The sequence below is a fragment of the Natator depressus genome, chromosome 5 (assembly GCF_965152275.1).
Source record: "Natator depressus isolate rNatDep1 chromosome 5, rNatDep2.hap1, whole genome shotgun sequence".
NCBI lineage: Eukaryota > Metazoa > Chordata > Testudines > Cheloniidae > Natator > Natator depressus.
The window spans coordinates 88,194,256-88,207,995 of NC_134238.1; the positions used below are offsets into that span (position 1 = coordinate 88,194,256).

The following is a 13,740-nucleotide window of genomic DNA, read 5'->3' on the forward strand; positions in this document are numbered from 1 at the left end:
CAGTGTCAATTCCCATTGCAATTCTTCAGCACGTGGCCCCAACCCAGTAAAGCACTTAAGTACGTGCCTAACTTCAAGCACGTGAGTAGTCACAATGAAGTCAGGAGGCGGAGGGCAACACAGCACACCATCACCTAAAACTGACCTCCCCACTTCCTCTTTCAGATTCCTTACAAACCAAACTGGTCAGTTTTAGCTTCATTACGATGCCCTAGCATGTACCATGTTGAGCTGAAGCCAGTTGACGTGATTTAGGAGAACTGAAAGGTAAATAAAAAGGGTTTGCTTTGAAGTTGCAATGTGATTAATGTCCCTATTAGGCTCACTAACCTGGACCGTTCAGCACATTTTACTCAAGCAGATGGAATTTTAAGATTTTACTTTTAGTTCACCTGTAAGTAAGAAGAATTGCTGTAAGTATCCACAGAGGTTCATGAAGCTAGAGCTCAGCAGCGTGACAGTGACTGGATAAAAATTGCTTCCTGAAGGTAGTACAGATAAATTATCAGGCACTGTATTTTGGTCTTTTTATACAGACTCTCAGAGCTTCTGTACACAGTATTTACACAATGCCTGCAATATATTCTCTGCTCATTTTCTCTTTTTTCCTAGCTGCTGATTGAAGTTACTGGATAAATTCAGAGTTGCTCATTTGTACGCTAACAACTCCGATTAGCAGAATGTGTGTGACTGCTATCCACAGACTCTAGACAATGACAATTCAGATTAACAGGGTAACTAAATTAAATTCAAGTCACACCTAATTTCCATTACTGTTAAAATAAACTACAAAATCTTCTCACCTTTATAGTCACCCTAACACAATGACTTTCCTTGAAGCACTATACTTTTCTTCATTCCTACATAAAACCTTTCAGTTTACACATAATACAAGAGCATATTATGAAAGCAGAACACATTAGGTGCAGTTATATATTTCTATGAATTCCTGTAATGCAGTGTTTTGTATTATATTATAGCCAAGCACCAAACCATTTTTATATTAACCCTGCATTCTAGAATGTTTTGTGCAACCATTTTCACATGTTCATAGCAAAGTCAACATCTACTTCTTCCTTTGGGTTTTCCCACAATTTGTGTGAATAAAATTAATTAACAGTAACTGGGCTATTACAAAAGATATTTCTATAAACATTTATTGGTACAAGCATTGCCTGACCTTCCAACAGAATATTAAAAGTGAATTGTACAGATGTGTTTACGTCAGGCAGGTTCTCCCTGTGGGAAAGGAATTGTACTGCACCTCTGGAGAACAAATAACTATGGATAATGTTTTTACAAGTTATCAGGCCTCCTTAACTATGATATGGGACTAATCACCAGCTCCCACAGGATATCATTATAGATCCTAAACATGGAGCTTGGAACCAATTAACTTTCAAAACTAGTGGCATCAACTCCTAATGTCTAAGCCATGTGCCATGCTGCTCATACTCCAAAATGAATTACATAATTAAAAGGTTTTAGAGTAGCAGCCGTGTTAGTCTGTATTTGCAAAAAGAAAAGGAGTACTTGTGGCACCTTAGAGACGAACAAATTTATTAGAGCATAAGCTTTCGTGAGCTACAGCTCACTTCACTGGATATCCGATGAAGTGAGCTGTAGCTCACGAAAGCTTATGCTCTAATAAATTTGTTCGTCTCTAAGGTGCCACAAGTACTCCTTTTCTTATAATTAAAAGGATCATCTGAGGATTTATGGTATGATGAAAAATAAACGTATTTGAAGAAACTTTAATTTTAAGCCCAATAGGTTTAAAAACAATCAAAGCTGCTTAGAATTGGAAATGGGGAGTGAATCAGGAAAGTTAGAAAAAATTCTTAAGCTGGTTGGGGCATTTTTTCAGGAGACTCAATTTCATAATTTTTCTGGAATCATACCAATCTGGGGATACGCCAGTGTTAGAAAAAGAGTTCTGACCCAACAGATTTCCTTAGCTTGTTCTGTCGGCCTGTCTGATAGCAAAAATGTTTCTTCTAGGCTGTCCATAGTTGGAGAAGTCTCAGCTAACTCCTTGTTTCATTTCAGAATGGAAATCTTCATCCCAACACTATGACAAAATATCTCGACCTCTGCTTTATTGTACCTTCTAGATTCCTACACTGACTATTTCAGAGCAACCTTCTTGCGCTGTGCTGTTGTTAAGACAAAAAGCCCCTTCCTTTGATAAAACAGAGATTAATGATGGACAGAAAGTAAAAAGGTTACAATTCAAACAACATTTTGAAGAAACATGGGAATTCATTGTTTTTGTTAAGTAACACAGCAATTCCATTATAAAGTAGAACTGGTCCCTATTCTTGTGTTCAGCTTCCAAAAGCGATTAAGCGAGCTTGACTAGTTGTGTCCTACAAATATTTATTTACACACATACACACACTCCAACTAATAAGGTTGCTACTTAACAGCAACTACTTACACCACCAAACAGCCCAGGTTCCAAAAAACACACCTAAACTGCACATTGGTGTTACCAATGGCTGTCGTCACACTCCCTCGTATCAGGTGTGCGAACATAAATGCTGGTCAACAATTCCAGATGCTTCCATAACCTACAAACATTAACTCATAATAGGTATGCAAGAGTTCTAAGGGGAGAGTTCATCACTACCATTTTCATTCTTTCAAAATTAGATACAAAGCCACTCAAGAGCACTCTCTGCCTTAATAAAAACCTCATGGTGAAACAATTAAAGGCAGCCGACAGTTACAGCCACCATGACTTTTTTTTTTAAGCTTCATCTAAGGCCAAGACAAGACCAGTACCATGAAGTTTCAGAGAGTCTGAAGAACTGGATGAGCTAGGTGAACTTCAGGCTGCTGGCTGTAAGCTAATTCCTTACCTTTCATGATTAGTAAGGTGAAACAGGAATATAATGGGTCCACTACTAGTTGAGACTGCTAACTCAAGTAAGCAGTTACTGAAATCATCAGCATTCCTGAACATTGTATTTTTGATCCTCCACTTTTTAGGATAAGTAACTGAAATAATGGTAAGAAGGTGACAACTTTCTCTCTGTTCAAGAGGAAGAGTTTTATATGAAATCAGAAGTGCACGTATATGTAAAAAAGTAGCTGTCGCTAAAATGTCTGAAGTCATCTTATTCCCCACCACAAGAAATTATTTCTCTCTCTCATCTTTAAAATAAATGTTCATACTTCAGATTTTTCATTTCATCCTATTCAAGTTTGAAATTTGCTATAAAAACATCTTGGGGCTAACTTAATATTTTTTTACTTGGAAACTACCTAAGAGATGTTCTCCCCAACATCAGAGGGCAAAACATTTCTGTAGGAAAAGAGGTCAGAATGCATTATTTTATCCCTAACATTGCAGTGAAAGAGTCCTTGCCCCCAAAGAGCTTCCAATCTGAATGGAGAAATCAGATAGAGTGTGGGAAGGAAAACAGAGGCACCGAGAAACAAAGTGATGGATCCAAGGTCAGTGGAGAGGTGTCCAGGTAGCAGTAGCAGCAGAATGTGCTTGTGACAGAGCATAACCATTCTTCTGCTGTGTTTTCTGCATTTTGCAGAGACTGGAGCTATCCTATACTCTTAACATCCAGAGTTGCTGGAAGTAGCCAAGTTCTACCAAGGAACAACAGAAACTGGCAAGTGAGGTGCAGCGGCTGGGGAGGAAGAGAACTGGACACAAAACTGTGAGCAGAAACTGGCTTAGCTACCAGAGTGACAGGGAAAGAACGGCAGGCAGTTAACATTAGATTAGAAGAGGAGGAGGATAGTTTCAGTTCATGAGTCAAACACAGGCATTTCTTGTAAGATTAATGGATGACGGGAGCCAGAGACCAGAAATTGTAGTACTGTTGAGAAAACGTTTGCAGTCAATCATGAAAATTGATCCAAAAGGTTAAAAAAATTGAACAGGATGACAGAATGAAATGAAACATCGCAGACTGGAAGATCCTCAAACAGATTTCTGATGTTGGTGAACATAGGTGCTGGAACTGCAGCACCCCTTTGCTTGAAGTGGTTTCCATTATATACAGGATTTACAGTTTGGTTCAATGGCTCTCAGCACCCACACTATAAAAATTGTTCCAGCACCCCTATTAGTGAATAAGAACTAAATCTGGTACTGAAAAACATTTGCTTCAGAAGGTTTCTGCAATACTATCTTGGAATTTTTATCCAGGTCAGCTTCATGATATGAAAATCAAGAATAGTCTATCCAAGGCTGACAGAAATGTATGTTCAAAACAAGGTTTTGGGAGGACAATGCCCATATATTTCTCTCGAGAAAATACAGCACTATCGTGAACATATAGATTTTATTTAATCTTTAGCTAACATACAACTGTAATGAGAGGATGGAATGCTGGAATTAGCCCCTCTGTAGTCTATTGGCCATGTTAAAGAAATAGCTGATGAACAGTGCACAAGAGTTATTTCAAAAGGGTACATCCTATTTCTAAAGGAGTTTGCATGCAATATTGCAATCCATTTGGTGAACCAAGAGGTGAAAATCAAAAGTTAACAGGCATCAGAAAGGCCTCCTTGAGAATGCATGTTAACAGTTATTGACAGCAACTAAAAAGATGTCTGTACTGACATGCCTCCAGTGGATACTCAAGTTACATAAAGAATACAAATCAGAAATACTGATTTGTTGAAGTGCAGTGACAAGGCAATATTTGCTGACTAATTTGAATTAGTGTTTCAGCTACTAAGAGATTGCAGCTAAACAAAAAACTCTTCTGCAGAAGTTATGGGCAGTGTTTTGTGGCTTCTTTTTTGATTCAGGAGTTATCTGTGTGAAAAGTAAAAACAGAAGATCACTTTAAAAAATGTTGGCATTAGATGTAACTTTACGGTGTCAATACAGACATTAAATAGCTTTTGTAAGATTACACCGGATATACAGTATTCTGGCTCATCCCACAGCAATAGCTGAATATTGGTGTAAAATGAAAAGAGTCATAGAATATCAGGGTTGAAAGGGACCTCAGGAGGTCATCTAGTCCAAACCCCTGCTCAAAGCAGGACAATCCCCAACTGTCATCCCAGGCCTGACCTTTGTCAAGCCTGACCTTAAAAACCTCTAAAGGAGGAGATTCCACCACCTCCCTAGGTAACGCATTCCAGTGCTTCACTACCCTCCTAGTGAAAAAGTTTTTTCTAATATCCAACCTAAACCTCCCCCACTGCAACTTTAGACCATTACTCCTTGTTCTGTCATCTGCTACCCCTGAGAACAGTCTAGATCCATCCTCTTTGGAACCCCCTTTCAGGTAGTTGAAAGCAGCTTTCAAATCCCCCCTGCCCATTCTTCTCTTCCGCAGACTAAACAATCCCAGTTCCCTCAGCCTCTCCTCATAAGTCATGTGTTCCAGTCCCCTAATCATTTTTGTTGCCCTCTGCTGGACGCTTTCCAATTTTTTCACATCCTTCTTGTAGTGTGGGGCCCAAAATTGGACACAGTACTCCAGATGAGGCCTCACCAATGTCAAATAGAGGGGAACGATCACGTCCCTCGATCTGCTGGCAATGCCCCTACTTATACAACCGAAAATGCCATTGGCCTTCTTGGCAACAAGGGCACACTGTTGACTCAATGATTTCTCGAAGGTGAATTTATATGCAGAGAGAAAACATAACAAACTGCCTAATAATGGGTAAAAGCTACCTCAGGATGGATAGAGACAGGACAGAAGGCAAGTTTCAGTTTTGTTACTGGACTAGTTGTTTAAGCATTAACAATGTTAAAGGAGTATGTCCCTAGGAATAGGAATATCAAAACATTGAAGATGCACTTACATATAAGAGTACACTCCCGTTTATCCAAATCTTTCAGACAACCGGGTGTTCAGATAAACAGTCACGTTATTAATATAGGGCTACATGTGGGACTATAAACTGCCTCTACTCACAGTCAGAGCGCCTCCTACTTTTAGAGTTGGCACTAAACTGATCCACACCTCCAGCGCTCCCTTTGGCTGCTTCCGTTATGCTGCACTGACTTAACCTTTGTCTTCTGTGACTTAGTCCTCTGCCCAGGACACTTCTCCAGTCTTGTCCCTTTCCAGGGTACCAAGTATCCAATGAAATACCAACTTTGCCGTCAGTTCTCCCGCAGGACTTCTCCCACAAGAGCTTATCTCCTTCTCCAGGACTTCCCTCACAAAAGCTTGTCTTGCTCCCTGTCATTTTCTCTTTGCAGGAGAGTCCTGCCTTCTCTGCAGTCTCTACCCACAATGGAGTTCCCTCAGGAGCTTTACAAACCCAGGGTGTCTAATGGCTCATCATCTTCCTCTACCCTTTCTGGCCAGGAATGAAGCAGTCAATCACCCCACAGGTAGAGCATCTCTCTAATTGGGTCCCCCCCCCCTTTTTCTGCAGGTGATGGGGGTTCATCCCATCACAGGTATACAATATGGATTTTGATAACTAGGATTTTCGACTAACTGGAATTATGCTGTATTTAAAAGTCTTTCCAGCATGACATTAAAAAATTCCATTTACATTATAAATAGTTTTTCACAATATCTTCATGATATGGCTAATTACTAAAGCTTGCTCTCACAGCAGTTGCTATATTCAATTATTAAAGGGATTACTATCACTTTATCTTCTCCATTTTATTCCTGTAATTACATAATTATATGTACTTTGTGATATTAAAATGAATTCAATGTCAGACAGCTTTCTGAACCAGCAAGGCCAAATAGTAATTTCTAAGGAGGGAAGTGAAAAAACTTTCCCGATTGAAACAATAAGGGGCTTTCTATGTAAGCAAAATATAATTAACTAAGTTGAGGGCTGGCTAGTTCCCTGAGTCCAACACTATCAGTCTTATAACATTCTTCTGAGTGGTCAATAGTTTTTTTCTTAAGTAAGAGCGCTCCCAGCAAGCCCACCACCTCCATTATCTCCTCCATCACCTAGGTTTTGCTCAGAGGCCTGCAATGCAAGTACTGATCTGACCTCACCTGCTTAGACGACAAGACTGAATGAGATCAAAATATGGAAGAAGGTAATTTTAAGGATAATGAAGGTTATATTACATATATATTATATAGATAGAAAAATTATCTTTCTAGATCTAATGTTAAATTTTTATGTAATTACATGAGTTTTCTGAAACATTACTTAAGTATATTAATATAAAAAATTAAACTATAAACAAAAGCAATAGTGAATTTTGAGCCCTTATACAGTCTGTTATAATCCTATTAATAAAATAAGGACTTGTAACGGCTAGCTACTACATACAAAAAACAAATGACTCCACACTGAAAATATCCTAGGAATTGAGAGAAGTGAAACAAACTAGATTTTGCATACACACTTGCAAGCCTTCGGTCTTGCACTAGCAGGTTGGACATTTAAATTCCGAGTGTAAACAAATGAGTCTGTCAAACTATTTATGTTGAGTAGAGCTTAGCAATTACTCAGGAGAGGAATCAAAGTTGTCATAAATTCCAAAGGGTATAAAGTATAATGATATGGAAGTGAGTGGCCTTAGTTAATGCTAAAGTCCTTTTGTTAAATATGTTGCTCAGACATGTGAGAAGAGGACTTTAGCATCAATTAACACTGCTCAGTGGAATACTGGACACATTTATACTCCAGTATGACTTTTATCCTTGGCACCACGTAGCACTATTTCCATGCACAAAGCACTAGTTCCCAACCTTTTAGGGCTCAGGACTCATTTGTACATATTGATGGCCTGTCATGGCCCAATAAATGGGCTAGGGAGGGGGTTGAGAGCACCTAGAGAGGGGAAGACCCTGGAGGGGAGGTAACAGAGTCCATCCTGCACTTAGCCTGTAGTGGTGGCTCCTGTTCCACGGGGCTGACTTGGTGACCTGGTGTACGGGGTTGCAGTGCTGCTCAGTTTTGGCCCAGGCCCCCTGATGGGGGATTGGGGGCCAAATTTATGAGAATGGTGTTGCACCCTGATGCATGGGGTTGCAGCATCACTCATTCAAATTTGGCCTGGCTGGCTCTCCACTATCATGGACGGGTGGATGGGCCAAATCTGAGCAGCGCTGTGACCCCATGCACCAGGCAGGTCCCAATGCCCACAGCAGGGAGCCAAGCCCAGTCAGCCCCATGGGACCAGAGCTGCAGGAGACACCCTTTGAAACATCCTTGGGATCGAATTTTGTGTCACAATTTAGATGTTAAAATAGCTAGAGGAAGTGATAAATGACATCCCTGGAAATAACAAGTCAGAAAAAATAAGTCACAGTACATTCACTCTGCACTTATGCAGCATTAAAGGGGTCTGGAAGAAGGGACGGATTGGTAGATCTTCCAATGCTAATTATAAATCTTCAGGAAGTTTTATCATGAAAAATATTTGTAGAAACGAAGAGCTTACATTTTTTCACTCTTCTCCTCCTTAATTATCAATGCAGTGTAGACAGGGAGCACAAATTAAAGCAGCTAAGATGATAAATACCAGACAGATAAGTAGAGGCATGGTAAACAATCATATGTAGGACAGCTGTAGATATGTTTCAACAAGTTTACTAGGATTTATAGTATGTATAAAATCACAAGAAATATCCGTGGGAATTCTGCTCTTCTCTAACTTTGCTTCCTTCCTAAATCCCTATTGTTAATTTGTGTGTAGGTTAATAGGGGGAAAAAAAGCATTGTATACACCAGGGGTCTCAAACACGTGGTGCACAGGCCGCATGCGGCCTGCAGGGTTATTTTCTGCGGCCCGCCAGCTCCCCACAGCCCCCCAGCATTTACCAAGAGCGGCTCCGGCCCAGCGCGCACCGGGGACAGGGCAGGCTCCCTGCCTGCCTGCCCTGACCCCACGCCGCTCCAGGAAGCGGCCGGGACCTGGGGAGGGGGGGGCACAAGAGTCTGTGTGTTGCCCTGGCTGCTCCTCCAGGTACCTCCCGCAAAGCTCCCATTGGCTGGGAACGGGGAACTGCAGCCAATGGGAGCTTCGGGGGAGGTACCTGGAGGAGCGACCAGGGCAACACACAGACCCCTGTGCCCCCTCCCCCAGGTCCCGGCAGCTTCCCAGAGCGGCGCAGGGGCAGGGCAGGAAGGGGGGAGCCTGCCTTGCCCTGCCCCCGGTGCGCACCGGGCTGGACCCGCCCCCTGAACCCCTCCTGCAGCCGAACCCCCTGCCCTGAGCCCCCTGCTGCACCCCACACCCCTCCTGCACCCCGACCCCCTGACGCACTCCTCCTGCACCCCAACCCCCTGCCCTGAGCCCCCTGACGCATCCCGCACCTCTCCTGAACCCCCTGGGGGGCAGGGAGGGGGCGGAGTTGGGGTGGGGATTTCAGGGAAGGGGTGGAATGGGGGCAGGGAAGGGGTGGGAAGAGGCGGGGCCTCACAGAAGGGGTGGAGTGGGGGCGGGGCCAGGGCAGTGGGGTGGTCAGTGGTGCGGCCTTCGGGCCAATGTACTAGTCCTCATGTGGCCCTCGTGGTCATTTGAGTTTGAGATCCCTGGTATACACACAGTGTCCTAAAAGTATAAAACTATAAAAGAAGGGAAGGGGACAGTTTTAAGTGTACAAACTAGTAAGCAGAGAAACACAATCAGCACAAAAGGAAAAGAAAAACCAACATAGTGACAAAACAGAACCCCGGCCAAGATTCTGGTGCCAGTTTCAAATTGTGAGTGGTTGCTAGAGTTTTCACGACTATTTCTCCTGGGATAACCCAAATTTCAGCCTTTACGCCTTTGAAACGTAAGTGGAGCATTGGTATACAGGCCTGCAATTAAACCTGTTTGTCATACTGATCAACTTTAAATAATGCCATAGCCTTGTTTTTAATAATACTTAGCATGAAACTGAATTTTGGCTAGAACCCCCCCATTCTCTAATGCTTCAGTAAAGCAAGAAGTGCTCAAAACACACACAAATAAATACTAGTGCTATGCTGTGCTTCATGGGTGTGACCTAGAGCTTCACTTGTCCCAACTAGTTCTGGCTTCTTGTTCTGAGTAAATGGTGATTCTGGTAAACTGAGTCTGACCAATCCTGCAGCACCACAGGCCATCAAAAGTGTACAAAGAATGAGCTTGCCGCTGCTGAAAAGCACTTTGGGGCCTTCCCTTAAAAGTGGTCTCTGTGTTTATCCTCTAAAACCTGCGAGGGAATTTTAAGAACGGAAAGGAACTATGCAAAACCATTTCTTACAAATGTATTTTGCCCCCATCCCACCCATTAATACTAGTCTTGCATGCAAGGTAAGAAGCATATCAAAGACAAATGCAGGAATATAAAAGCTCAGTTTGAGTTTCAACATTGCAGAATAGCAACATATATTGGGTAAATCCTGTTTAGTTATACAGATGTAAAAATGTGTCCAGTAGTGTTACTCTGAATTTACACCAATATAATGCAGAAAAAAATTGGCCCACTATAATAATTATGAATCAAATCACCATCTAATTTGGTTCTTAAAATCTATGTACCTAACTGGAGATATGTAGCTGAATGTTACCTTTGGATATCACCATAATCATAGTGACTAAAGTAGCAAGTAGAAAGACCTACACTGGATCTACTGAACTGTAATTCTACCTCTGGATTTTGGGCAAGCTATTTCACCAAAAATGAACTACTATGAGTTGCAAGTCTAACCTGGAATAAAGAGCTCTCAAAACACCAAGACTCGCCTGCATTTATACAGGAAGTTCATTAAGTCGTTACCACTCTGAAGGAAAGCCCCTACTTCCCAAACATAAAGACAATCACCACCATGCCCCAAGCCCTTCAAGAGCTACTTACAGTTCCAGAATAAGAATAACATCTGTTTTGTTTTCATAAACATCATGCAGTGTGATCACATTGGGGTGCTGAATCTCTTTCAGTATGTTAACTTCTCGCTCAATGTCTTCTCTACTCACTCCCCGTCGGCTGGATTTTGTTCTCCGTTTCTTGATGAATTTTGCAGCATACTGTAGACCAGTACTCTTCTCACGACATTTTTTCACTACAGCAAACTGCCCACTAAAAGAAGCAGGAAGAGAAGGGGGGAAAATCTGATTCTAGGAACTGTAAAATTAGGGACAGTTTATGTTTACTACTGCTGGAGGAAACTATTGTTGCTTTGAACTAACAAGTCAGCAAAAATGCATCATTGCTTTTTTGCACAATCCAGCACAACACATAAACAAAGCTACAGGCGGTAAGGAAGGAGGTGTTAAAATGTTTCTCACATACAAACTCAGACTAAGGTCAGAAGGGACCATCATGATCATCTAGTTCAGTGGTCACCAACTGGTAGATGACGATCAACTAGTCGATCCTGGAATCTCTGACAGTCTATCGTAATCTCTGGCCGCTAAAAGTCCGGCGGCACAGCAGGGATAAGGCAGGCGCCCTGCCTGCCCCAGCCCCACGCCGTTCCTGGAAGTATCCAGAATGCCCCTGCAGCCCTGGGGGGGGGGGGGGGGAGGAGAAGGAGGAGGAGGAGGAGGGAGAGCAGGTTCCTGCGCACTGCTCCTGCCTGCAAGTACTGCCCCTGCAGCTCCCATTGACCGGGAACTGCAGCCAATGGGAGCTTCAGGGGTGGTGCTTGCAGGTAGGAGCAGCGTGCAGAGCCACGTGCCCCCCACCTGCGGTCACAGAGGCATGCTGGCTGCTTCTGGAAGCGGCATGGGGCCGGGGCAGGCAGGCAGGGAGCCTGCCTTAGTCCCACTGTGCCGCCCAGCAGGAGCCCGCACTCCTCCCACAACCCAACCCCCAGCCCTGAGCACCCTCCCATAGCCAGCACCCCATGCCTCTTCCTGCACCCCAAACTCCTGCCCAGAACCCCTCCAAGAGCCAGCATTCCATACCCCCTCCTGTACCCTGAAACCCCTCCCACATCCCAACCCCCTGCCCCAGCCCTGACCCCCCTCCCAGAGCCAGCATGCCGTACCCCCTCCTGCATGCCAACACTCTGCCCCAGACCGGAGTCCTCTCCTGCACCAAAAGTCCCCCCCAGAGTCTACACCTCTCACCCCCTCCTGCACCCCAACCCAGGCTCAGCCCAGAGCCCGCCTACACACTCCAAACCCCTCAGCCCCAGCCCGAGCCCACACCCCCTCCGGAACCCCAACCCCCTTCCCCAAGCCAGATGAAAGTGAGTGAGGGTGGGGGACAGCAAGCGATGGAGGGGGAGGGGAGGATGGAGTGGGCGGGCTGGGGCCTTGGGGAAGGGGCGGGATAGATCCTGGGTTGGACTTAAATTCAAAAAGTGATCTTATGCGTAAAAAGGTTAGAGACCACTGATGTAGCTTGACCTTCTGCATATTTCAGCGCACAGAACCTTACCCACCCACCCACCCCACTTCAGTTTGGTGTACATTTCTCTACAGGTAATAGATTTATTGTCCACAGTGGCAAAAAACTGGAACTGTGACAGATAACTGCATAATTCTGGGATAGTCACTGAAAAAAAAAACCACTGCTTTCCAGGCTTCTCCGTTCTCTAAAATTACTTTGTTTCACTATTTACCCCCAGACAAATTACCTTTAATTTCTTTGAAGTGGAATTCAATACCATCAATACTCACTTATCCCTGCCCTGCATATTTTGTTTTAAATGGTTTCAGGTAGTTTGGCTTTATTTCTTTTTTGAACACAGAGAAATGTAAGCCTACTTCTTGATATTGTATCAACTAGCCCACTAGAAAAGTTTTCAAGAGGAAAAAAAAAAAACTTGTTATTCAGGAAGACAAGACCATGACACCCTTAAAAATGAAAAAGACCACTATTTAAAGGATGTGTGAATCAAATAAAGTTGTTGACCCACTGTCTTGTTGGGTTGCAAGGCTTTTGTTGGACCTTAAAACACACAGTGATTCAAAGCAAAACACCTCAAGAACGTATTTGCTGCTTTAAATGAATAGCATTTGTAACATTGTGTGATTTTCTGATTATGTTTTTTTAAAACAGCAAACTATCTACACGAGAATTCTCTAGGACGACTGTTCATGTTGTTATATTGAGAATTTACAGAATTACGACAACAGAAATTAGAACCTGGAAAATCCTTTGAAGCCAGATAGTCCTTCCCTTTGGCCAAAGCAGGTTTGTTCTCTAAAGTATATTTTCTAGTAAACCTAAATTAAATCAAGGCATACTGTAGACAGCTGTATAAAGCATTTAAAACACTTGTGGCATTTTGCCTCAATTAAAATATATGTACTTTTCAAATTTAAACTAAGGAACCCATCTTTCGGACATAAAGATACCTGAAAAACAAACTTAAAATGTATATATTGCTTTTGCGTGAAAGTAAGGATCACGTCCGATAAAATCTTTAACAACTGAGTTGCTGAAGATTCCACAGCCATAACTGAGCAGGTTCTTGCAGAAAAAAATTAACGTGTGATTCATAACAAAAGTATTTATTGACAAGTAGTTTAAAAAAATAAAATAGGTTTAGATAAGGATCTATATATTTGTCTACTTTATAATCTGCATCCAAGTCCCACGAAGTTTCATAATGTTATGCAACATATTTATCCCCTTCTGAGAATACTGTACCATGGTGTATTAAAAAAAAAAAAAGATTTTAAAAAAGTGTCTGGCCTTAACTAGCCCTTTTAAAATGCAGATGACAATGTAATCTTTAGAGTTTATTTTTTAAAAGGGAAACATTTGATAGTTCTGTATTCTCAGTAGGCAATGGACCAGATCCTCAGCTCTGACTGAGGAGCATTCAGGACAGCTACAAGAACACAAGGACAAAGATTCCCTTTTTGCTTTCCGACATAGGGGCCAC

The 13,740-nt window shown here is 42.5% G+C and overlaps 1 protein-coding gene across 4 annotated transcripts in view; it reads right to left on the reverse strand.

Annotated features, from left to right (window-relative positions):
* Window positions 1-13,740, reverse strand: part of DAPK1 (death associated protein kinase 1) — a 121,956-nt gene that overhangs the window by 55,512 nt on the left and 52,704 nt on the right. For 3 of the 4 annotated variants that reach the window (XM_074953161.1, XM_074953159.1, XM_074953160.1), the window contains exon 3: window positions 10,755-10,976. The exons of the other annotated variant lie outside the window; for it this stretch is intronic. In XM_074953161.1, the coding sequence (XP_074809262.1) occupies window positions 10,755-10,976 (222 nt within the window). The remainder of the gene's footprint in view (window positions 1-10,754; window positions 10,977-13,740) is intronic. 4 annotated transcript variants of the gene reach the window in all.